Here is a 24,431-nt window from a genome sequence, read left to right on the forward strand (position 1 = left end):
CAAGCAACTGAACAGAAAAGTGGCTGAAATGTATGTATGTATATATATATATATATATATATATATATATATATATATATATATATATATATATATATATATTTTTTTTTTTTTTTTTTTTTTTTTTTTTGGAGTAAGGTTGAAAAGACATGTCCATCGAATATTAAAAAAAAAAAAAAAAAAAAAAAAAACCACACAAACACCGATATAGAACCTTAAACACTCAGTTGTAATTTTTGTACTTGTAATACTTAAAAAATGAAAAAACACAAGTGGATGGAATGGTTAAAGCTGAGCTCCAGCTTTTAGTGAAGTTTATATAGTTGGTCCAAACAATATATTTACTTCACCAAGACACGCAGTGGCTCTCAGCGCTGTATGAACTGTATGTAGTCTCAGCTATACACACAGTGCTATATACTGTATGTCGCTGAGGCTTCATACAGCGCCGAGAGCCACTGCATGTCTTAGTGAAGTAGGTAGTGCATTTGGTCCAAACAATTTCAATTTAAGCTACAGATCAGCTTTAAAAACGGTCCAAAGTTCAGCAGCAGCATGTGAGAAAAGGTCTACTTTAACTGGCACCATAAATGTAAAAAGGAGTAAAGTACTATGTAACCCCAAAAATCAATCTCTTCCCAGACAATTAACAAAATACAATTTTAAGCAGAATTTATTAACACTGATATTTACAAATGGGGGAACAGGCTACAATATTTAGCATATGTGATAACAGCCAATGATAAAATGTGGCGGAAGGTCAGAATTATTTCTTCACAATCTGAATAACATCCTCATCTTCTAGAACATGATCTTTACCGACTTTCTGTGGGTTGTGCTTGACAGAGGCTCCCCATACTAAGGCACTGTGGAGAAAGGCAGAAATGATATTTAACCCCTTCAGGACACAGGGTAAACCAAACCTTAATGACTGAACAGTTTTCGCAACTTTGACATGTTAGTAAAATTCTACATATCACAACTACTTAGTGTATCCAAACAAATTGGGCTTTCATATGGTGATCGGCATCTCCCGATTTTTTTTTTTTATTATAATATCCAAAAAAAAAAAAAAAAATCTTTAAAAGCTGTATATTTCTTATTATTACCATAACCTAGCACCAAAGAACAACCCAAAAGAAATTCTCCTGACGCCTGCAGCAATAGTGCACTTTTTTTTTTCCATCTAACACACTAGCACTAAATTTAAAAAAAAATGTTTTTTTTTTTTGTTTTTTTTATCCTACCTAAAATACACTGACCCTAACCTAGACCAAACCCAGATCTAGCGTCCGCCCCCCTCCCCAAACATCACTCTCATACAGATAGGAATCTGCAACAAAGTTCGTTAAAATACTTGCAATGTACATAGATCACTAAGAGGGGAATTTTTTTTTTTTTTGGGGGGGTTCAACAAGAATGGAGTTTCTGTTTAAATGTTATGGGAAAAGTTACCCATCTGTAAAGTTCTGTGAAATATATACCATATGGCCAAAAGTTTGTGGATATCCAACCATCACACCTATATGAGCTTGTTGCACATCCATTTGCAAAATGGATCATCTCATTCCCCAACCCCCTCCCCCAATGGGAATTGATATGGACCAAATTATCACACATACATATTTTCAGCTATAACAAATCTAACTCATCTAGGAAAGCTTTCGACAAAATTTCAAAACATCTGTTGTAATACTTACCCAGTTAAAAGTCAGTGTACATTTGTGAGGTCAAGAACTGATGGTGTACGAAACTACTTGGGCTCAGAATCTGTGTCCAATTCATAGCAGAGGTATTAATAGACATTGGGGTTCCTCCATATCAAACCAGGTCTGTGTATCTGGTTTTGTTTACTGGGGAAATCATGCTGAAACAAAGAAGGCTAATTCCCAAACTGTTGCCAAAAAGTTGGAAATGCACAATAGTCTAGAGCAGGGGTCTCCAAACTATGGTCCTCCAGTTGTTCAGAAACTACAATCCCCATCATGACTAGGCAAGTCTGTGAATGTCAGAGTTTTACAATGTCTCATGGGACGTGTAGTTCCACAACACAGCTGGAGGGCCATAGTTTGGAGGTCCCCGGTCTGGAGCATGGGTCACTAAATGGCGGACTGCAGTCCGAACACAGACCGAGTGATGGTCCTGTTCGGACCGCCATTTATTAGCTGTGTGAGCTCTCCCGAGTCTTTCGCCACCGTCCTCCTCACAGCTTAGGATACTTACGTAAAGAGGGGGCTGTGATGTGAAGGGTAGGCTAAAGACGCTGATCTACAGGGGGTCTGTGACGTGTTCTAGTGCAAACATGAGATTTGGACCTCTGCCGAAAGAAACTTTTACTGACTGGACCTCCGTAAATTTTAATTCAAGACCCCTGGTCTAAAAAGAGTCTTTATATGATGTAACATGAACCACAAACCTTCCTGGGAACACTGAAACTCAAATTTGGTGGTGTCCACAAACTTCTGACTATAAAATGTATTAGATGTGAATGCAGATTAACATTTTATATTTGGATTAACAATGTAAATGGTGTTTGAAACACTAAATCACGCTATCTTCAGTACTTACTATTTGAAATCTTTCATAATGTTTTTGTGAATTTTGGTGCAGAAATCATCCACTGTTGTGTGAGAGTCAGGAAGGACAACCGGAGAAGTATAGTCAGGTAACTGTCCCTTTGGCTTTGTGTAACTATTAAATAAAAAAAAAACAGCAACCAATAGAGACAATTTGAGGAAAGCTGGAAATAAACAGTATGGTCTCAATAGCTACAAATCATCTCATCAAATACAAGAGGAATAAATTAATTTCTTCTGAAAAGAACAAGCCTTAACAATAAAGTTCCATGCTAAGCTGATGTAGTGCTTACTACGCCGGGGAACATTACATTCCTCAAGAGAAAAAGTGTGAAAAATTCCTGTCTGACCTCACCTTAAAGCGGAACTACACTGCATCTGAGTGCCACAAAACAAACGCTTTTATTTAAATTTTTAATACTTGAAGCAAACTCGCCCATTAATCTATGTCTCCGTGCTTTATTTTGAAAAATAAGGTATATTCATTAAATATGATTTTTTTCCCCCCACATACACACCAGAACACATTCTTCTACTCCTGAGTATGAAATTATTACACATGTTGACACTTTTTTTTTACGGTCTAGCCACATAGAGGGGCCCAGAATCCAAGGATGTTAAGCAGCATAAATTATGCATCCGATTTCTTGACTGCCCATTACATTTTCAGAGGCTCTACCACAAATACCCACATAATTACTCCAAGGTGTCAGGAGCAGAAAGGAGGGGCAGAGGGACACACCCCCATTCACATAGCAGAACTGTGTTGTGAATAGACAAGCTCCGATCTGAGCTCTCCCTCCACGACACATTTATCTCCTGTGTCAGGAAAACTTCTCAGAAGTTAATCATGCTGATAACAGAGGAACAAAGTATCAGAGAGAAACAACACTTTGGAGCTTTGGAGAGAGATAAGTAAACACTACAAATATATGTGCTTTGCTCAAATTCCATGACTGGGGTTTGCAACCTCTTTAACGACTGATAGAATTCACAAAATGTGATCACAGGCATTCTTTACAATTTGGATTGCTGTGTCCAATCACAGCAAATCACAAGTGTCACTGGACAGCATGACCAAAAAAATACATTTAAAGATGGCCACTCATAACAGCACCACCCAGCCATTGCATTAAAAATGGCTGGTCCTAAAGTAAACTCCAAACTTTGTGCATATCAAATTCTTCTCATTGATTTTAAGAGGTTCCCTGAGCCTAAACAAACATCATGCATCCATCTTATTGATACAAGGCTATATTTAACTTGACTAAAGCCTCGTACACACAATCGGATTTTCCAAAGGGAATTGTGTGTTCACAGACTGTTGGCCTAAAATCCGACCTTTTGTACACTTCATCGGACAATTGTCAGATTTTCCGCAGACAGATGTTTGATGGCAGGCTTATAAAGTTTCCATGGACAATGGTCTGTTGTCAGATTTTCCTATAGTCTGTACACAAGTCTGTCAGACAAAAGTACAAAGTACAAACACGTATGCTTGGAATCAGTGCTCAAACACATTAGCAGAAGGTGCCCAAAGGGTGGCGCTAAATAGCTAAAAAGCCACGTAGTACGTCACTACGTTTGTGTTTGTTGGCCGACATTTGTGTGCCGTTTGTATGCAAGACAAGTTCATGACCAACGGCCTTCGGACAAAAGTCTGACGCTTTGTCTGCTGAAAATCCGATCATGTGTATGAGGCTTAAGGGCTCTTTCACACAATATGTGGAGAGACCTGCGTTTTTCTGCACTGGAAAAACACAGATCTCTGCAAAACACATACAAAAAAAAAAATAATTGTTTATGTGTCTGGTTCACACCAAAATGCAGCTGTGTATTATGCAGCATGTCTGCAGTGCTCCACACCTAAACTGAAGGAAACGGCAGGACAGCACTGCTCTGCACTCCATGTGACAGGCAGTGGAAAGGAGAGCAGAGCAGTACCATCTGTCCCGATGTCCCGACAGCAGGGCCGCAGATAAGGTGGCCATCAGGAAGAAGTGGATGGTGAACAGGAGGGAGCGATCAGTGAGAGAAGAGGGCTTCAGAGGCGAGGGCTTGTTCGCACCATCTGCAGACTGCAAAACCACAGGTTTCTGCAAGACACACAGAAAACAATTGTTTTCTATGTGTCTTTTGTAAAACCAAAATGCAGTTGTGATGTCCCATGCGGAGTGGTTCAGGATTATGCAGCATGTCTGCATTTTTCCCCTCACAACTCCACACTGAAACGCAGACAAAACTGACAGCTCCGCTCTGCATGACAGGAAGTGGAAAGGTAAGCAGAGCGGTGATCTCTGTCTATGCGGCCTGCCTAATTTACCCTCTGGCATATTGCTGCCACTCCGGTATGTCTAATGCAAGGGGGAATGTTGCCGGGCAATGATGGAGGACAGAATGGCGGCTCAGATGAGGACAGCAGAATGGCTGAGGGCACTGATGGTGGAGACCAGAATGGTGGGCGACTCTGATGCTGGGGTACAGAATGGCAGGCACAGATGAGGAGGAAAGAATGGCTGTCACATAAGGAAAGAATGGTGGGCACCGATGTCAGTGTGCACATGAAAACTGATGTCAACATGCATAAAAACCAAAAAAGACTTATATGTTACCACCAGAAGCATTACAATTTTTTTTTTATTATGAAAAGTATATAAAAAGACATACACAATTGCCTCTCAGAAAAAGACACCTTGATAGCTTTCTCAAAAAGACTGGAATAGTATTATCCATAAAACAATGCTGACAAACAGCACAAAACAAATGGTGCAACCTTAAACACATAAATCCAGTTCTTCTCTGAGAAGAAATGAATGTATATATTTAAGATTGCACCATTTGTTTTGTGGTGTTTGTCAGCATTGTTTTATGGATAATACTAGTCCAGTCTTTTTGAGAGAGCTATCAAGGTGTCTTTTTATATACTTTTTGTAATAAAAATAATAGATCTTTAAGCTATTGTAATGCTTATGGTGGTACCATAAAAGTCGGTTTTGCCTCCAACAAGATTTCCCAATATACAGCAACTTAAAGATGTTGGTACTCTTTACTACTACTGTATATACTCGAGTATAAGCCGAGTTTTTCAGTACTTTTTTTGTGCTGAAAGTGCCCCACCTCGGCTTATACTCGAGTCAAGCACTTTTCTGGTGCAAAGAATGACATTTCCTGAACCGACTTTGGGGCCCCTTGGTGCTAGGAATCCCATATTTGGTTTGCAAACCCAGTAGCACTACAACATATCCAAAGCTGGGGTTCCTAGCACAAAGTGGCCCTGAGATATGGGGCCCCAAAATCAGTTCAGAAAATGTCAATTCTTTGCTGCAGAAAAGTTCTTGACATTTTCCGAACCAAATTTGGTGCCCCGTATCTCGGGGCCCCTTGGTGCTAGGAACCCCAGCTTTGGATATGTTGTAGTGCTAGTTCTACTGGGTTTGCACACCACATTTGGGGTTCCTAGCACCAAGTGGCCCCGGGATACGGGGCCCCAAAGTCAGTCAACTGTGTCCATCTGCAGCAATGTCATTTTGGGACCCTTTGGGTCCAGAGACCCCAAATTTTGGCTGCAGCTAGGAACCCTTAACTACAGAGTTTGAAATTCGGGGGACCTATGGCTGCAAATGGGCACAGTGAGGCATGCAAATGGGCACAGCGAGGCTGCAAATGGGCACTGTTGACCCTCTTTTTCACTTACAGTAGCTGCGCATTTATCACACTAGGCTTATACTTGAGTCAATAAGTTTTCAGGTTTTTTTGTGGTAAAATTGTGGTAAAATTAGGTGCCTCAGCTTATATTCGGGTCGACTTTTACTCGAGTATATACGGTATATTATTTTTTAGCACATTCCTTCACATGTATAAAAACTCACCGAAAAACGCACATGAAAACTGATGTAAACTCATCTCTGCAAGTAAAATCTGCACGTTTTTTCCATCAATTTTTAAGCACGTATGGTGTGAATGAGGCCTAAACCACTCTAGAACCCAAATAAAAATTTTACTCACATTCGCACCAGCTTCAGGTAATCCCAAATTTTTTCCAAAAGATCATCAAAATTCCAGCGATGATGGGCAGAAATTGGGACACAGTGTGGCACTTTGTAAATGACATCTAGCTCTTCCAAGGAAATCTGGTCAATTTTATTTAGCACATAGATGCAAGGAATAAAAACCCTGGAAAACACAAATTATGAAGGACTGAGATCGCTTATATTATGTATCATGTAGCCAATTGTCTATACACATACCTGTTTCCCTCAACTACATCTATCAAGTCATCAGCTGTGGCATCACTGCGTAGCGTAATATCTGCGTTGTGGATTTTATACTCTGCCAAGATGCTCTTTACAGTCTCAAGGTCCAACTCACTCTGAGTACACTACAAAAATAAAAAATCATGTTAATAAAAATTGTACATACAGTGCTTCACTTTTTTCCCACATTGCGTTATGTTACAGCCTTATTCCAAAATGGATTAAATTCATTATTTTCCTCAAAATTCTACAAACATTACACTTAATGACGTGAAAGAAGTTTATTTGAAATCTTTGCAAAATTTATAATAAAAAAAAAAAAAAAAAAAAAAAAACCCGGAAAATAAATAAATACACATGTACATGCATTCACAGCCTTTGCCATGACACTCAAAATTGAGCTCAGGCACATCCAGTTTCCACTGATCATCCTCGAGAGGTTTTTACAACTTGGAGTCCAGCTGTGGTAAATTGATTCATGATTTTGAAAAGGCACACACCTGTCTATATAGGTTCCCACAGTTAGAGCACAAACCAAGTCATGAAGTCCAAAGAATTGTCTGTAGACCTCAGACACAGGATTGTATCGAGGCACAGATATGGGGAAGGGAACAGAAAATTTTCTACAGTTCCAATGAGCACAGTGGCCTCCATCATCCATAAATAGAAGAAGTTTGGAACCACCAGGACTCTTCCTAGAGCGGGCTGCCTGGCCAAACTGAGCAATAGGGGGAGAAGGGCCTTAGTCAGGAAGGTGTCCAAGAACCCGATGGTCACTCTGACAGAGCTCCAGCGTTTCTCTGTGGAGAGAGGAGAACAACCATCTCTGCAGCACTCCACCAATCAGGCCTGTATGGTAGACTGGCCAGACGGAAGCCACTCCTCAGTAAAAAAAGATACATGACAGCCCGTTTGGAGTTTGCCAAAAGGCACCTGAAGGACTCTGACCACGAGAAACAAAATTCTTTGGTCTGATGAAACAAAGATTGAACTCTTTGGCCTGAATGGCAAGCGTCGGGTCTGGAGGAAACCCAAGCACCACTCATCACTTGGCCAATACCATCCCTACAGTGAAGCATGTTGGTGGCAGCATCATGCTGTGGGGATGTTTTTTTAGTGGAAGGACTGGGGAGACTAGTCAGGATCGAGGGAAAGATGAATGCAGCAATGTACAGAGACATCCTTGATAAAAACCTGCTCCAGAGTGCTCTGGACCTCAGACTGGGGCGAAGGTTCATCTTCCAACAGGACAATAACCGTAAGCGCACAGCCAAAATAACAAAGGAGTGGCTACAGGACAACTCTGAACGTCCTTGAGTGGCCCAGCCAGAGCCCAGACTTATCACGATTGAACATCTCTGGAAATCTAAAAATGTCTGTGCACCGATGCTCCCCATCCAACCTGATGGAGCTTGAGAGGTCCTGCAAAAAAGAATGGGAGAAGCTGCCCAAAAATAGGTATGCCAAGCTTGTAGCATCATACTCAAAAAAACATGAGGCTGCAATTGGTGCCAAAGGTGCTTCGACAAAGTTTTGCACAAAGGCTGTGAATACTTATGTACATGTGATTTTATTTTAATTTTTTTTTATTTTAATAAATTTGCAAAGATTTCAAACAAACTTCTTTCACATTGTCGTTATGGGGTATTGTTTGTTTGTGTATTTTGAGGAAAATAATTAATTTAATCCATTTTGGAATAAGGCTGTAACATAACAAAAATGTGGAAAAAGTGAAGCGCTGTGAATACTTTCCGGATGCACTGTATATGGTTTGAAAAAAAAATTAAAAAGAAACTATTCAGAGGGACATGATGGCAAGGTGAGCGATGATGTGTATGCTTTGTTTTTTTTAAGCTAGGTGTTTTAAAGCAAACCTATCCTATCACGATGTATGAATAAACTACAGAAGTTTTACAAAATACAGCAACAATGCTGTTGGTCATTCAAAAGCAGGTAGAATGAATCATTTCCTCAATATCCCCTTATTTAGTGATCATTAGCTGCAGCTCTTGGAAGACTAACTTTTTAGTAGCCCAGGTGCAAGATAAGAGTATAAATAGCGAAAAATATGAAAGCTACTGAGCAGGTACCAGAATCTACCCGACAGTGTCATCAATGAGTAAGCATTCAGTCTAAAAGTAGATGACGAGCCTGAAATAGGTCTAAAAAAAAAAAAAAAAAACACAAACACACACACACAACACTGGGACTAAAAAGGAAGATAAAAATAGTGTTGGGGGTGGGGGGCTCAAACTGGTGGCGCTCTAACTGTTGCGAAACTACAAGTCCCATGAGGCATTGCAAGGCTGACAGTTACAAGCATGACTCCCACTGGCAGAGGCATGATGGGACTTGTAGTTTTGCAACAGCTGGAGGGGCGCCAGTTTGAGACCCCTGTATTAAGCCATTAATATTGACCTAAGAGGCAGGGACGCAAGAAATGTACAACCATAAGCCCTTGTGCCAACAAAACATTTCAGAGTAGAATGCTATTCTTCCAACAAAATAGTTTACTGATAGGTGTGCACACAAATACTTCACTTTTGGAACCTCAGCCATAGTGGGCAGATGAACCTCACCTAACCCCTTACCTAACATGCCTGGCGCCTGCACCCGAAGCCAATTGAAGAATTGGCTCAGGTGAGGACAGCTCTGGATCCCAGGACAGGTAAGATTTATAATATTATAAGTCAGCAGCCACAGTATTTGTAGCTGTTGACTTAACTCTTTTTTTTTTTTTTTTTTTGGGGTGGGGGGGGGGGTAGAGACTGAAGCTCCTCTATAATTCTGCTTTAATGTGCATACATCTCATCCAAAATGAGCGGACAGCTGAAAGTTTCTAAAACCAAACCCTTATGTATTTTGTATCCCCCCCCCATGTGTGTCTGATTTTCCTTCAACACAAATTTAAAGAATATCTTTCTAATCTGAGGAAAATCCCCTCCCATGATAGTTGTCAGAAGATTTCTCCTCTAGTTTATGGATGCAACTCCACTCAGAGATCACAGTGTTTAGGGTGCAGGCGCCGGGCATGTTAGGTAATGGAAACCGGCAGTGGAGCTTGAAGTAGTTTTGCAAAAGCTGGAGGGCCGCCAGTTTGAGACCTCTGGCTTAATCAGTAGGCAGATATCCACGCTGTCTACAGACCTATCAGATGCATATGTTGTACTTGGCATATGCAGAATTTTGCTCTAATTGTCTAACATGTAGACAACAGGCAGAGAATTGACAGCAGAAATCTAATCTAGTTGTTATGGACAGCACCATTCCATGGATGGAAAAGTTTGGTTTTATTATGTCCTGAATACTAAGCAGTTAAAAATTCAGAGTGTAAAAAAATAAAATACATATTTTTATTTTATGTCCATAACTGGCATCAAGATTATAAAAACCAAGTATTACGCCATTATGACATGATACAAGATTTATATGTGCGTATGCAACTACAACGTACCGTCGCTGTAAGATTTATGCCACCTTTGTCCTTCTTCTTGAACCCAATGTTTGGTGGCTGCTTGTTTAGTCTGATACCAAAACCCTCCAGTTCATTCTCAATGATCTTTTTATGCCCCAGTGGCTTCAACACATCCAAGACAATGAGGATTAAATTGCAAGTGCGTGCCACTGTTTTAAAATAAATAAATAAAAAATTATAAACTGGTCACCATAGAAGCAATACATGAATGGGTAATAACTTGCTCACCTGCAATGACCTGTCTGCCTCTGCCTTTACCATCCTTAGCTCCTTCAATAATTCCAGGGAGATCGAGTAGCTGTCAAAACAAATAACACTCCACAATAGAGCAACGCCATTTGGGTGACATTCAGCAATGCCTCTTTGCTTTAATTATGTGTACCTGAATCTTGGCTCCCTTGTACCTCACAACTCCAGGAACTGTGGTCAGCGTAGTGAACTCGTAGGCTGCCACTTCAGAATAAACGCCAGCCAAGTTACTGAGAAGCGTTGATTTGCCTACAGAAGGGAATCCTACAAACCCTATTCGAGCATCGCCAGTCTTGGCAACATCAAAACCTACCAGAGAGGAGTCATTGTTTTAAACATATACAATTTACATAAAGATAATGTATTAATACATTTGCACACCAGGTCAACTATCAACTTATTAAAGCTCATCTAAAATTACAAAATTTTGTTTAAAAAGCAGAGTTCCTGATTATAGTACGGCAATATGGAATGAGATGAACCCAATAACCCATGACAGTTTGTTCCCAGAAGGGGTTCCGGGGCAGATGGATCATCTCAGTTTCACTACCACAAACATAACACCCATTGTATGCAAGTATATATAATCAAGCTTTTTCTATATTTTATGTCTACTGTACAACAGAAGGTATACATGCTTTTGTATTCTTTGTTATCTTGGAAAATTTAATAAACTAATGGTAAAAAAAAAAAATAAAAGTGGAGTTCTAGGCAAAAATTGAACTCCTTAAAAAAAAAAAAAAAAAAGGCACTCCCCACACACACACCCCCCTGCGTTTTTGGATATCTGGCATCCTGGGACATGAGCAGTCCCAGCGATGATAGCCATGCCCAGATGCAGAAATGGAGTACACACATTGTACACTGATGTTCTCCCCCCCTGACTTACAGAGGAGGCTCTGTAGATAACCATGATTGGTGCTTGGTTCAGGGGCAGGTGGCATCAATATAAAAAAAAAAAAAAAACCTTAGTTAGACTTACCGGTGACGGTATTTCTACGAGCCTTTCAGGACAGCACCTTGGAGAGAGTGCAGCTCCACCTCTTAGACAGGAAACACTGCGTGACAACGCCCCTTTAAAAAGCAGCTGCTTCCACCATGCCGTCAGTTGTTACCGAGAAATACTCCGACATGCTGGAAAATATAATCAGACAATTACCAGGTCCTATAATTATACTTTACATATGATAACCAAGTGAGGGAAGTAGGTTGCTGTCCTGAAAGGCTCGTAGAAATACCGTCACCGGTAAGTCTAACTAATTTTTCTCCCTTCGCCTTTCAGGACAGCACCTTGAATAGGATAACCGAGAAACTTACTTCAGGGTGGGACTACTGCCTGCAAAACCTTCCTACAAAATGATTGGTCCGAGGCTGATAGTAGATCCAAGCGGTAGTGCCTTATGAAGGTCGAAAAACTGGACCGTGTGGCAGCCTTGCAGATTTGCTCAGGAGATGCCCCAGCCCTTTCTGCCCATGATGCCGCCACTGCTCAAGTAGAATGAGGTAATACCCCTTCCGGAGGTTCCAGACCTAAAGATTTGTAAGCCTCTTTAATGGCCTGCTTTAACCATCTTCCGAGGGTGCTCTTGGAAGCTTTACCTCCTTTGTGAGTACCTTCCATTAAAACAAAGAGTGAAGATGACTTTCTGATTTCCTTTGTTCTTTCCAGATATTTAAGCAGACACCTCCTGACATCAAGGGTATGGAAAGCTTCTTCTCCTGCTCCCGAAGGTAAAGGACAAAAAGTAGGGAGAACGATTTCCTGTGTACGGTGAAAAACTGAAGCCACCTTTGGTAGAAAAGCTGGATCCGTCCTTAAGACTACCCTATCCTGTAGACATCTCATAAAGGGCTCCTTAATTGAAAGGGCTTGTAACTCACCAATTCTACGTGCGGAAGTTACTGCTACCAGTAAAATAGTCTTTAACGTCAAGAAACTTAATGATGCTTCTTCTATGGGTTCAAACGGTGCCTTAGTCCCTGAAGAACTAAAGATAAATCCCATTTGGGAAAACTAACAGGTCTAGGCCTTACTTTTGCCATTGCCCTAAAAAATCTGATTATTAAAAGGTTCCCCTGACAAGGTTCTTTCCAAAAAAACTGATAAAGCAGCTACCTGCGTCTTGAGCGTACTTGCTGCTAACCCCTTCTCCAATCCCTCTTGAAGAAATTCCAAAACTGAAAACGTGATACGAAAATCAAAGTTTTTACTGGAACACCAAGAATTATAGATCTTCCAGACTCTAAAGTAAATGTCTCTCGTCACTTTTTTTCTACTTGCAAGAAGGGTAGAAATAAGCTTCTCTGATAAACCCTTCTGTCTTAAGATTTGTTCTTCAGAAACCAAGCTGTTAGTTTGAGGTAAGCTGGATCTGGATGGAGAATTTGGCCCTGACTCAACAGGTCTGTCCTGATTGGTAATCTCCAAGCAGGTTTCACTGAGAGGTTCATCAAGGTTGAAAACCAGGGTCTTTTTGGCCAATAAGGAGCTATTAATATTAGCTCCGTGGACTCCAATCTGAATTTGGCTAACACCCTTGGTATCAGTTGAAACGGGGGAAAAGCGTAGGACAGATGGAAGTCCCACTTGTGTGCTAACGCATCTACTCCGAGAGCTTGATCCTGTCTCTGAAGAGAGAAGACTGGTATTTTTGCATTTTCTTGTTTTGCAAAGAGGTCCACTTGGGGATAACCCCAACTCTTGGAAATTGTTTCGAATAATTCCTGATTGAGAGACCACTCTGCTTCCCTTATTTCTTTCCTGCTGAGGAGATATGCTAAGGTGTTTTCCGTCCCCTTCAGATGGACTGCTGATAGAGAGGCCACATTGTTCTCTGCCCATCTTAGGATCTGATGCGCTAGACCCATTAGGGTTTTGCTTTGTTAAATATAATACTGTCATCATATTGACTGACAATATTTGGACATGTTGATTCACTAGAAATTCCCGGAGGGAGAGGAGGCTTAAGTGAACAGCCTTTAACTCTCTCCAATTTGAAGATCTTCTCGCTTCTGGTTTGGTCCAAACTCCCTGAATCGTTTTTTCTTCCAGATGAGCTCCCCATCCCCATGCGCTGGCATCTGTAGTCAGTCTTCTGGTTACCGGAAAGACCCAAGGAAGCCCTTTTGAAATGTTTCCTAGGTTCCTCCACCACCAGAGTGATCTTTTTGCTCTTGCCCCCATGTTGAATCTCTTCTCCAGAGGTTCCTGGTATGACCAATTCATCAGAATATCTGATTGCAGAGGACGGGCCCACTGTACCGAAGGAATTGCTGCTGTCAACAGTCCCAGAGCGGACATGGCTTGTCTTACAGAGATCTCTGCGTTGGATTGAAGTGTTTTCACTGTCAACTGCATCTTCTCTATTTTCTCTTGGGGTAAAAAAATTCTTTGTTCTATCGAGTCTATTTCGTACCCCAGAAACCTTACCCTTTGAGATGGAATTAAGTTTGACTTCTGAAGATTGAGAAGCCATCCCAAACCTCTTAGATGTGTTTGAACTGTCTGTAGGTTGACCTCTACCTGACCCTTTGAGTCTGCAAACAGTAGCAGGTCGTCCAAATAGGGTACTATTGAAATCCCCTTCAGTCTCAGGGGCTCCAAAGATTCCGCCATCACTTTTGTGAATACCCTGGGAGAAGAGGAAAGACCGAAAGGCAGAGCCTGAAACTGCAGGTGCCAAATCTCCCCCCCCCCCCCCAGATTGACTGCAAGACGCAGGAACCTTTGCGATGGGGGCGCTATTGGTATATGGAGCTAGGCATCTCTCAAATCGATGGAAGCCATATGACATTTGGGGGTTAGCAAGTTCCTCACTGAGAAAATCTTATCCATCCTGAATTTTTTGTATTTTATGGATCGATTTAGAACCTTCAAATTGAGAATCAGGCAGAACTATCCTGATGGCTTTTTTACCAGAAAAACGTGGGAGTAAAACCCCTTCCCCTCTTGATCTTTCGGAACCTGGGAAATGACCTTCTGTTGCATCAGTTCCTGTAACAGAGACTTCATGGCCAGAGCCTTTTCCCGATCCTTTGGCAGGTTTGTGATGTAAAACCGATTTGGGGGGCTTTGTGAGAATTCCAATTGATAACCCTTTTTGGTTAACCCCAGGACAAAAGGACTCTGTTGTTTTTTCCCAAATTGGTAAGAAGTCCTGTAGTCTCCCCCCCTACTAGATGGTCATTGCTTTTTAGGGGTTTGTTCTGGGGCTCTAAAGAGTACCCCACCTCTACCTCTTACACTCTGAGAAGACCAGGGTCTCTTCTGTGTGTGGTCCTTTTCCTTATCGGCTTGTCGAAAAGGACGAAAATTTTTCCTCTGCTGTACCGTTTTCTTCTTCTGTGGGAAAGCTTTCTTCTTATCTGTTGTCCTGTCAAGGACAGTCTCCAGTTCTGGCCCAAACATCAGGTCTCCTGAAAAGGGAATTCCGCAGAGTTTTACTTTAGAAGCTGAATCCCCTGTCCAGGTCTTTAACCAGAGTGCTCTTCTTGCTGAAGTTAACAAGCGCAGAGGACCTGGCTGACATCCTGATAGATTCTGTAGAGGCATCTGCCATATATTTTACTGCCTTAAGCAGGGTAGGGAAGGACTCCAATAAGTCTTTTCTGGAGGTACCTGCAACAACATGATTTTTAAGTTGATCTAACCAACACTCCGGATTCCTAGCCACAACTGTAGCCACCATTGCTGGCTTAAGATTACCTAGAGATGAGTCCCAGGATTCTTCAGTAGCCCATCTGCCCTCTTATCCATAGCATCTTTGAGAATACCCATGTCCTCAAAAGCTAAGTCAGTTTTTCTAGATACTTGAGAAAAAGCAGCGTCTATCTTTGGTTTTTTATTCCACAACAGTTCCTCATTCTCCTCAAAAGGAAACCTCCTTTTGAGGGCTTTAGAAAAAAACTGTCCTTTCTCTGGATCCATCCATTCCTTTTTGATAGTGTCTGTTAACACTTTATGCACAAGGAACACCCTGTGTTTAATTTCCTCCAGCCCCAGGTACATCTTGTCATGCACGGACAGCTGAACTTTTTCTTCCTGGATCTCCACGGTAGTATAAATTGCCTTGAGTAATTCATCCACCTCCTCAAGTGAAAGCTTATATCTAGATGATCTTAACTCTTCTTCCTCCTCCTCTGAATCAATGGTTGAGGGTGGAATGCTTTCCCTTTCCTCCTCCGACTCACTTTCCACCTGTCTGGAAGTGGACTGAGGGAAACTGGAGTGAGAACTCTGTTCTTGGCTGGAACTCTGGCTGCGCTTTACAAGGGAACGCACTGTCCCTAGGGCCTCTGCTAATTCCTTCCTCACAGAAGATAATAGCTCTTTGCACTCTTGTGAGGATTCTTCCTTTACTAAATCCACAATGCAGGATTTGCACAGTGGTTTGGGCCAAGAGTCCCTTAAAGGATTTTTGCATGAGGGGCACTTTCTCCCTGTTCTCTCTGATTTGGCAGTAGCTTTCTGAAACAGAGAAACAAGAAAAAGCCAGGTCCTTTAGAACTAAGGCTTCAGAGAAAAGTAGTACCTCCAGCCAACACCCTAAGTGCCAGAGTCTCACTCCTTTGCTGAACTGCTAATGGAAACTGTTACCCTATAGCAGACAGCAGCAGGTTTTGAAATAACCACATAAAAGATAAAACACCCAGTGATATAAAAGGAAAGAGGTGTCACCGCACCTCTCCTACCTGGGCCTGGCCGGGAACCTGGGCGCCTGCATCCGCCATTGCTGCTGACGATTCCGCAGCTGCTGCACTGTGTACTAAGCTCCATGTGCCAAACAAAAGGAAGTCCGGCCAGAGGACCCGCCCCTTCCTCCTGCATTCCAGCAGCAGGAACCAATCGCTGCTACGTCCCACCGGAAGTCTCCGCCCACCGGAACTGGTGTCCATCTGCTGTCCGGGATTCGGAGCCGCCATGCAGAGGCCTGGCATGGACGCTCTTACTGAGCACAACCGCGGCCCCCCGAACACTCCGGGCGGAAAACTTCCGGCAGACCATTACTCCTGTGAGCTGGAGAAGGAAGGGACACCGGAGCACCCCCCTCACGTGCGGGAGGGAGCTGGGCTGGTCTGAGTACCCAACGTGGAGGCCCTGCCAAAACCCTCTCCTTGGAGAGAGTGCAGCCCCTCTGGTTCCCCAAGCAGTGCTTCCACCATGGCGGAGGAAACACTAAAACTGACGGCATGGTGGAAGCAGCTGCTTTTTAAAGGGGCGTTGTCACGCAGTGTTTCCTGTCTAAGAGGTGGAGCTGCGCTCTCTCCAAGGTGCTGTCCTGAAAGGCGAAGGGAGAAAAAGAAGAAGAAGACGACAATTGTAGCGCCGGAAGAAGATAAGAAGGATGGGGGTGGTAGGTCGTGGGGGCGACAGCATGGTCCTCCTAGCTGTGGGACGGCAGTGCTGTGTTTCTTCATCACTTGGTCTCAGCCAGATGGTAATATTACACAGCACACTGATAGATGATGGAAACCCCCCCCCCCCCCTCCCCGCTACTCTTCATCTCCCTAATTGCGGGCAATAGGAGAGAGAGAGAGAGAGAGAGAGAGAGAGAGAGAGAGAGAGAGAGAGAGAGAGAGAGAGAGAGAGAGAGAGAGAGAGAGAGAGAGAGAGAGAGAGAGAGAGAGAGAGAGAGAGAGAGAGAGAGAGAGAGAGAGAGAGAGAGAGAGAGAGAGAGAGAGAGAGAGAGAGAGAGAGAGAGAGAGAGAGAGAGAGAGAGAGAGAGAGAGAGAGAGAGAGAGAGAGAGAATTTTGGATTTTCTGACCCAGTGACAAAGAATACCAAAAAACAGAGGGGGTTTTCTCCGCAGCAGGGAGAAATAAAAACCTCAAGGGCTGTGACTTTAGATCTCTAGTTACACTTTAAACGGATTTGGTACATTTTACAGATACAGAATATAAAAAAAATCCCCACACACATTGTAGCTAAAAACAAAAAAAAAAAAAACAAAGACAAAAACAAAAAAAAACAAGAAAAAAAGAAAAACAGAAAAATCAGCACAACTAAAAGACACTGGGTGGGAACATGTGGTCCACGAACAGAGGAAGATTTCTAACAGAAATGTTTGATATTTTTAACAGAAGAAAAATCAGCACAATAGACACATCCTATTGACTAAGCCCTATGGCTGTTTTGTATGTTAGCTACACTTTGGCTTTAATACAACTTGCACTAAAACTGGTGATGGAAGTCAGGTCCCAAGAAAACCCACGTGGATCTTTTTCACACACTGATCCTCTAATTTCCACTTTGCCCCACAAAAAATAAAAATATAGCCATATCAGGGGCATGACTGGACATGGAGGAGTGAGGAAGCATACTATTAGGCATAGGCCTCTAGATGCCTATGCCAAAGCACAAACTTCTAATTTTTCCTTCCCATCTCAACCACTCTTCCTTCTACTTCTTAACCTAACCTATTTTCTAATAATTTCCCTAACCCCTTTCTTTCCTGGGTGAAAAACTTCCGAGGTTACAGAGAACATGCAATGTACCAATACTAACCAATTTTTGATACCATTGCTGTATATGTTCTTTCATGCATCATACTTCTATTTGTATGTATAGGGGAGATTTACTAAAACTGATGCACTCAGAAAATAACCCCCAAAGTGTCTTTTAAATGACATGTGATAGTGTATGCCACTAAATGACTATAAAGATTAATGCAATCGTCTTTTTGTATGGTTTCTGAAAACTTAAAGAAGTACAGCCAAAGCTCGTTTGAGTGGTGACCGATAAGCCTGGTAGACAGGATCAGTATTTTTCCGTTCAACCCAGCGGGTTGAATTAAAAAAAAGTTGTTAGCTCCAGTCGGGGCCACTGTAATAACCATGCAAAGTAAGCAATCTCCCTCACTGAGCTGTTGTGTTCTGACAGGGGGACGGCCCCATCGCCAGAACACTCCAATCAGTGCTCTCCGCCATTGGCTAAGAGCATTGATCGGGAAATCGGTCCGCTGCCGGTCGACCGACAAACACATGGGACGAAAGCCGGAGGGTTTTTTTTTGAACTGGCAAATGTCTCCTGACATTTGACCCATGTGTACCTGGCTATAGTCACCAGCCCTCTGCTCACAGACCTCTGAGAACCGAGCGATCGGTCCTCAGTCTTAGAGCCGGCGGGGGACCGATGCTGCATACACCTAGGTAAGTAGGATTCTTACATTTTTATTTTTTTTGTTTAAATCTTACTTCGCTTTTAATAATATTAAACTTAAAATGTCCTCATCAGCAAATGGAATTTAGCTGCAAACAATAAAGTTGAAACCATGGTCAGCATCAAGCCATTCATTTACCTTCGCCAGGACCTCCTCCTCCACCTCCTTTGGGGGTGATCAGATCTCGTCGGAGTTTAGCTAGACGAGCTTTCAGCAACCCAAGGTGGTGTGCCGTAGCTTTATTCTTTTGAGTCCGGGCCATCTGGAAAGTAGATAGCAGAATGGTCACCTTGTATTATTTTTCTGATCCAGCAAGTTAAAACATATTTCCATTTTTGCAGCCAAATTGAGAAAACACCTGATTTATGATTGTTAGTATTTCCCAGTCAAATAGCACATCAAAAAATAAATAAATGAAAAAGGATGCTGGTTGCTCTTTTAAGTGGGGTTTACATGACCAAGGAAAATTTTCACTAACCGAAAAACAATCAGCACAAGGGAGACATCCTACTGACTTGTAACTTATGAACATTGTGCGGATTTTTCTGTTTGCACTTAGCCTTTAAAATCCTACCAAGCTCTCCCCTGCTATGTACTGTTTAGAAGGTGGCTATGGTCTAACTAATGTTTACCATAATTAACTCTGGCTTTGCTGGCAGATCTCATTATCAGCCGTACACTATATTTGAACACTGACAGAAAAAAGGGTTAAAAAGCTTAATGCAATTCAGCTATCAGAGGCTCACAAAAATTAAATGCAGTATTAAAACCAAGACCAAAAATGTATTATATTGCAGCTTACAAATCATTAAAGCAGAAATATATTCACCTCAGCTCCAGCGATGCGGCGTCCCATAGCTCCCCGCCTGGCCCCTGACATCTTCGGATGGCCTGCTTCTGGGTTTGGATTGCCGGCTGCTTTCATTGGCCGGACAGGGATGACCTCATTCCCATGCATTCACAGGAGTTCAGTCAGATTCAGCATTACAGGGGCGGCAATGCATTTGGCATTACAGGGGCAGAGAGATAACTTTAATGCAGAAGAGACAATGCATGTCTTTTCTGCATTAAAATTCCTGCCTGTTCACCTGTTTTTATTTTTGGCCTAAAGTTCCACTTTAACCACTTACCCCCCGGAAGGTTTTACCCCCCTCCTGACCAGAGCACTTTTTACAATTTGGCACTGCGTCAATAACGGACAATTCCGAGGTCATGCAATGTTGTACCCAAACGAAATTTGCATCCTTTTTTTCTCCAAAAATAGAGCTTTCTTTTTGTACTATTTGATCACCTCTGCGGTTTTTATTTTTTGCGCTATACACAAAAAAAAAAGAAGAGCGACAATTTTGAAAAAAAAATATATATTTTTTTTTTTTTCTATAATAAATATCCCCAAAAATGTTTTATTGGTTTAGGCCAATATATATTATTCTACATATTTTTGTTAAAAAAAAAAAAAACATTCTCAATCAGCGTATATTGATTGGTCTGCGCAAAAGTTACAGCCTATACAAATTATGGGAAAGATTTATGGTATTTTTTTTACTAGTAATGGCGGTGATCTGCGATTTTTAGCGGTATTGCGATGGACAGATCGGACACTTTTGACACATTTTTGGGACCATTGTCACTTACACAGGGATCAGTGCTATAAAAATGCAATGATAACTGTGTAAATGACACTGCTAGGGAAGGGATTAACACTAGAGGGCGGTGAAGGGGTTAAATGTGTGTTCTAACTGTATGGGGATAGGACTGAGTAGGTGAGTAGACATATCGCTGTTCCTACTTACCAGGAACAAACGACATGTCTCCTCTCCTCTGACAGCACAGGGATTTGTGTGTTTACACACACACGCGATCACAACCACCGGCCACGCGCATCCGGTCCCCCACCGTGCAGCGGAGGCGCGTCCCTTCGGCGGGTCTTAAAGGAACCTCGAAAGGGGTTTCGCGCAGGGGATCCATTCTGCCCCCGTAAATACACTTGAGCCGGTCGGGAAGCGTTTAAAGGGATAGTTCACTTTTTCCACAAAACTGCCTATGCAGATAAGGGGCCTCTGTAGATAAAAACAAACTGTGCAGCTTTGACTAAAGTTAAAAAAAAAAAAAAAAAAAAAGCCCTTGCTACAGGTATAGGCCATTTACATACCTTATGAAGCCTGACTGAACTACTCCCAGGACTTTGCCAAGTGAGGCCTAGTCATCACCGCTCACCTCCCACCATTACAGGAGTTAGTTCTCAAATGCTGAGCTCAGAGCTACTGCATCAGGGAAGAGAAAGAGTATGTGAGGGGGTTTGAATCAGAGACAGCGCTCACTCCTGTGATGGTGGAGGTGAGCAGTGATTACTAGGCCTCACTTAGCAACATCCTGGGAGTGTTCCACTCAGGCTTCATAAGTTATGAAAATGGCCTACACCTATGGCAAGGGTATTATTCATCTTTGGTCAGAGTTGCAATTTGTTTTAATCTACAAATGTCCCTTAAACGTATAGGCAGGTTCTTTGTAAAGGTGAACTATCCTTTTATAGTGATAGGTAAAAATATCAGAAAAGAATTTTCTATCGGTAAGCTTATAATAAAGCTTACCTGTAGGTAAAATGAATATCTCCTAAACGTGCACCGTTTAGGAGATATTCCACTGAGCAGCAGCCGCTGCTGTCACCGGCATGTGCGCTGTGAAGGGATGGCATATTCATGCAGTCCCTTCAGAGCTCTGTGCTGCGACTCCCTCGCATCGCGGCTTAGCCATTCAAGCGGTCGGAACCCACAAACCCGGTTGAAGACCAGGTGAAGATGGTAGCCCTGCCGGCGGTGACAGTGCACCACCAGATGGCTTTGTTTCATGATAAGTCTTTCATAATGTGCTAGTATGCCATGCATACTAGCACTTTATATTATCCTGCAGGGCGATTTTTTTATTTGGGGAAGTTTACTACCACTTATATGTGGTGGCTGCATCCTTTTTTTAGCCCCCCCCCCACTTTGTTTTCATCTGGTGATCTGGCCATTAACACACCTTCTATATTTGAATCCCCCCACTCTGAATGAATGAGCACAGGGGGCACTATTGGACAGCAGCATTAACAGTCCGGGGGGATGTTAGATGCGCACACTAAAATGGAAGCCAAACTTCAGCTCACACTTTGTAAGGAGTTAAAGTTTTTTCCTTTTTAGATAGAGGTTTTACAAAAATGCTGATCGCTGTAAGCACCCCTGTCAGCGCTAAATTGTTTGCCTCATCTCTCTAACTGCTACATCTGCAGGACAGCTTATTCTGTCAAAAACAAACCTACTGGCTGGATCACCAGATGAAAAGAAAGCTAAAGCGGTCATCACATCTAAGAGTCAGTAAACTGCAATATAATAAAATGTTTGCTTTTGGGTTCAATACTGTTTTAATTAAAGATCTGACTGACCTTTCTGAAAAGATCTGCGGGCAATTTGATTGTTCTGAATACTTGAACACCTTTCCGCCCAGCCTACAGCGGATTGATGGCTGGGCCATGGCTTTACCATTCTGACTGGACGTCCTTCAAAACGGGCCGCTCGTGCGCACCCCTAGGGGCACACAGTGCGGCGATCGGTGGTGTGCTGTGTACCTCGGACACAGCACTTCATCAGAGTAAAAAGCCTAAGACATACGCTCTTTACCATGTGATCAGCTGTGTTCAATCACAGTTGATTATTTCTGATTAAAAAATAAATAAATAAAAATAATTAAAAAATCACAGCTGATCAATAGGAAATGCCAGTGATTGGAATTCCTCTTTTCACGCCGACAGTGACATTCTTCAGTGGGGACATCTGCACTGATTATCAGTGCAGGAGAATAATTACTTCTTTACAAAATTTTATAAGACTCTTTTTTTTTTTTTTTTTTTTTTTTTTTTGCTAAACAAACTAAAAAGACCGAAAATTTTGAACAAAAAAAACACATGAAAAAGCTCTGTCTCAAAGAAAATGATAAAAATGTTCTTTGTGTACAGTGTTACATGAGTGCGCAATTGTCAAAGTGCGAAAGCGCTAGAGGGTGAAGATTGACCTGGGGGTGAAAGTTCCCAGTATTGAAGTGGTTAAAGTATAACTGAAGGTAAAGCTTTTCTATTTAAGTTGTGTACAGAATGGAGAGGGATTAGAACACATGTCAGGTTTCTATTGCTGTCCCTGTCCCCATTAGGGAGATTCCTCCTCTCTATTTGTCCTGTTTGCAGTCATCACTGAAAGTTTTCACATTTTGGTTTGTACCCAGAACAAGACTAGAAGGGAAATCTTCCAATACGGACACTAGTTTTGGTGACAGCCTGGGATTTCCTCTCACTTCCTGTTTTGGCTGTGAGACAGGAAGTGAAGGGAAAGATCCCCAATGGGACACATGGCACAACAAAAAAGACATGACAGGGATTATAACCTTCCATTACACCGTTCAAATGGAAAAAAAAAGTTTGAGCGTTAGTTCTACTTCAATGAAATGAGCCCTTGGTCATTCAGCGTCAGATCTTCCCTCTTGGCCTGCCAGAGCCGGCGTCTGTCCCGTACACACAAGCACATGCTGGGCCTACGTTCTCCTGCCAACAGCTGGAAGAGTCCCCGGCCTCCCCCCTCCATACACCCTCACAAATCACCTCGGCCTCGATTTCGGCGATCTTGGCCAGTGTGCCGCTCATGGTGGCTCACGGTTCGCTCAACGACCAACCGGCAGAAAACGGTGCAGTACCACTGCACAGGCGCAGTAGGAGAAGACGATGGGCCGTGATGTCACCAGGCTTTTTTTTTGCCTATCCAGCCTTCCCGCCGCCCTCTCTATGGTACTTCCTCCCGAGCCTTCCGCTGTTTCATCAGATTTGGCGACCCGTCAGAATGTGTAACGGAAGCGATGGTCCGTCGCTGCCATCTTGCTACACCCCGCACTCCTTCATAGTAAGGCTACACTGTGAAGGTGGAAAGCGGACATCTTGTTACACCCACCGGAGTTTTGCATTTTACACTTATTTTCAACATTAAAGTGAGTTCATATAGTAAAATACAGTACTTAGAATTCCGTCTGACTGGTTAGATGTTGCATTTTAAAGGCAGCAGCAAGCCTGCTCATCGTATAGGTTTGCTAATCTGACAGAACTTCGCTGCTTCTAAAATTCAACATCTAACCAGTCAGACGGAGTTCTAAATACTGTATTTCGCTATATAGTCTCACCTTTACTGTTAAAAATAAGTGAAAAATGCAAAACTCCGGTGAGTGTAACAAGATGTCCGCTTTCCCCCTTCTCAGTGTATCCATAGTATGGAGGAGTGCGGGGTGCAGCAAGATGGCGGAGAATTAACGTCACTTCCGTTACACATTCTAACGGGTCGCCTATAATCTGACGAAACACTGGAACAGACGTCTTGAGTCCATTGAAGAAAGTTACGGAAATGCATCATATCTGTGTGACTAGGTTATTTTATAGGTCACAGACAGTGGAAGCATAGTAGCGCATTCCTCTCTTCTTAATTTGACATGAATGTGTAAAATAATATGTGTGGCGAAGAGGAGCGCCATGTGACCATTGGCAAGCTTAGATAGTGGGCGGAGCTTGGCAGTAGAGCCCGTCCTTTCTAATGCAGGTGGTATCAGGGATGTCTCTCTATACTTTCTATGAATAGAGCCAAAGTATAGAAACGCTGCGGAAGTGCAAATGTACTTAGGGACTGTAAAAAATGTAATTTACATAGTTTT

At 42.4% G+C, this 24,431-nt stretch overlaps 1 protein-coding gene across 1 annotated transcript; it reads right to left on the minus strand.

Moving 5' to 3' along the window:
* Positions 1-655: 655 nt before the first annotated feature.
* DRG1 (developmentally regulated GTP binding protein 1) lies at positions 656-23,672 on the minus strand. The gene is made up of 9 exons (XM_073629269.1): positions 23,341-23,672; positions 18,852-18,975; positions 10,687-10,862; positions 10,533-10,602; positions 10,284-10,453; positions 6,824-6,954; positions 6,582-6,749; positions 2,569-2,691; positions 656-866 (listed from the first exon to the last, which is right to left on the minus strand). Exons 1-9 carry the CDS (start codon positions 23,380-23,382, stop codon positions 767-769), a joined length of 1,104 nt encoding a protein of 367 aa, XP_073485370.1. The 5' UTR covers positions 23,383-23,672; the 3' UTR covers positions 656-766.
* Positions 23,673-24,431: the final 759 nt, after the last annotated feature.

Source organism: Aquarana catesbeiana, linkage group LG01, assembly GCF_042186555.1.
Source record: "Aquarana catesbeiana isolate 2022-GZ linkage group LG01, ASM4218655v1, whole genome shotgun sequence".
Lineage (NCBI taxonomy): Eukaryota > Metazoa > Chordata > Amphibia > Anura > Ranidae > Aquarana > Aquarana catesbeiana.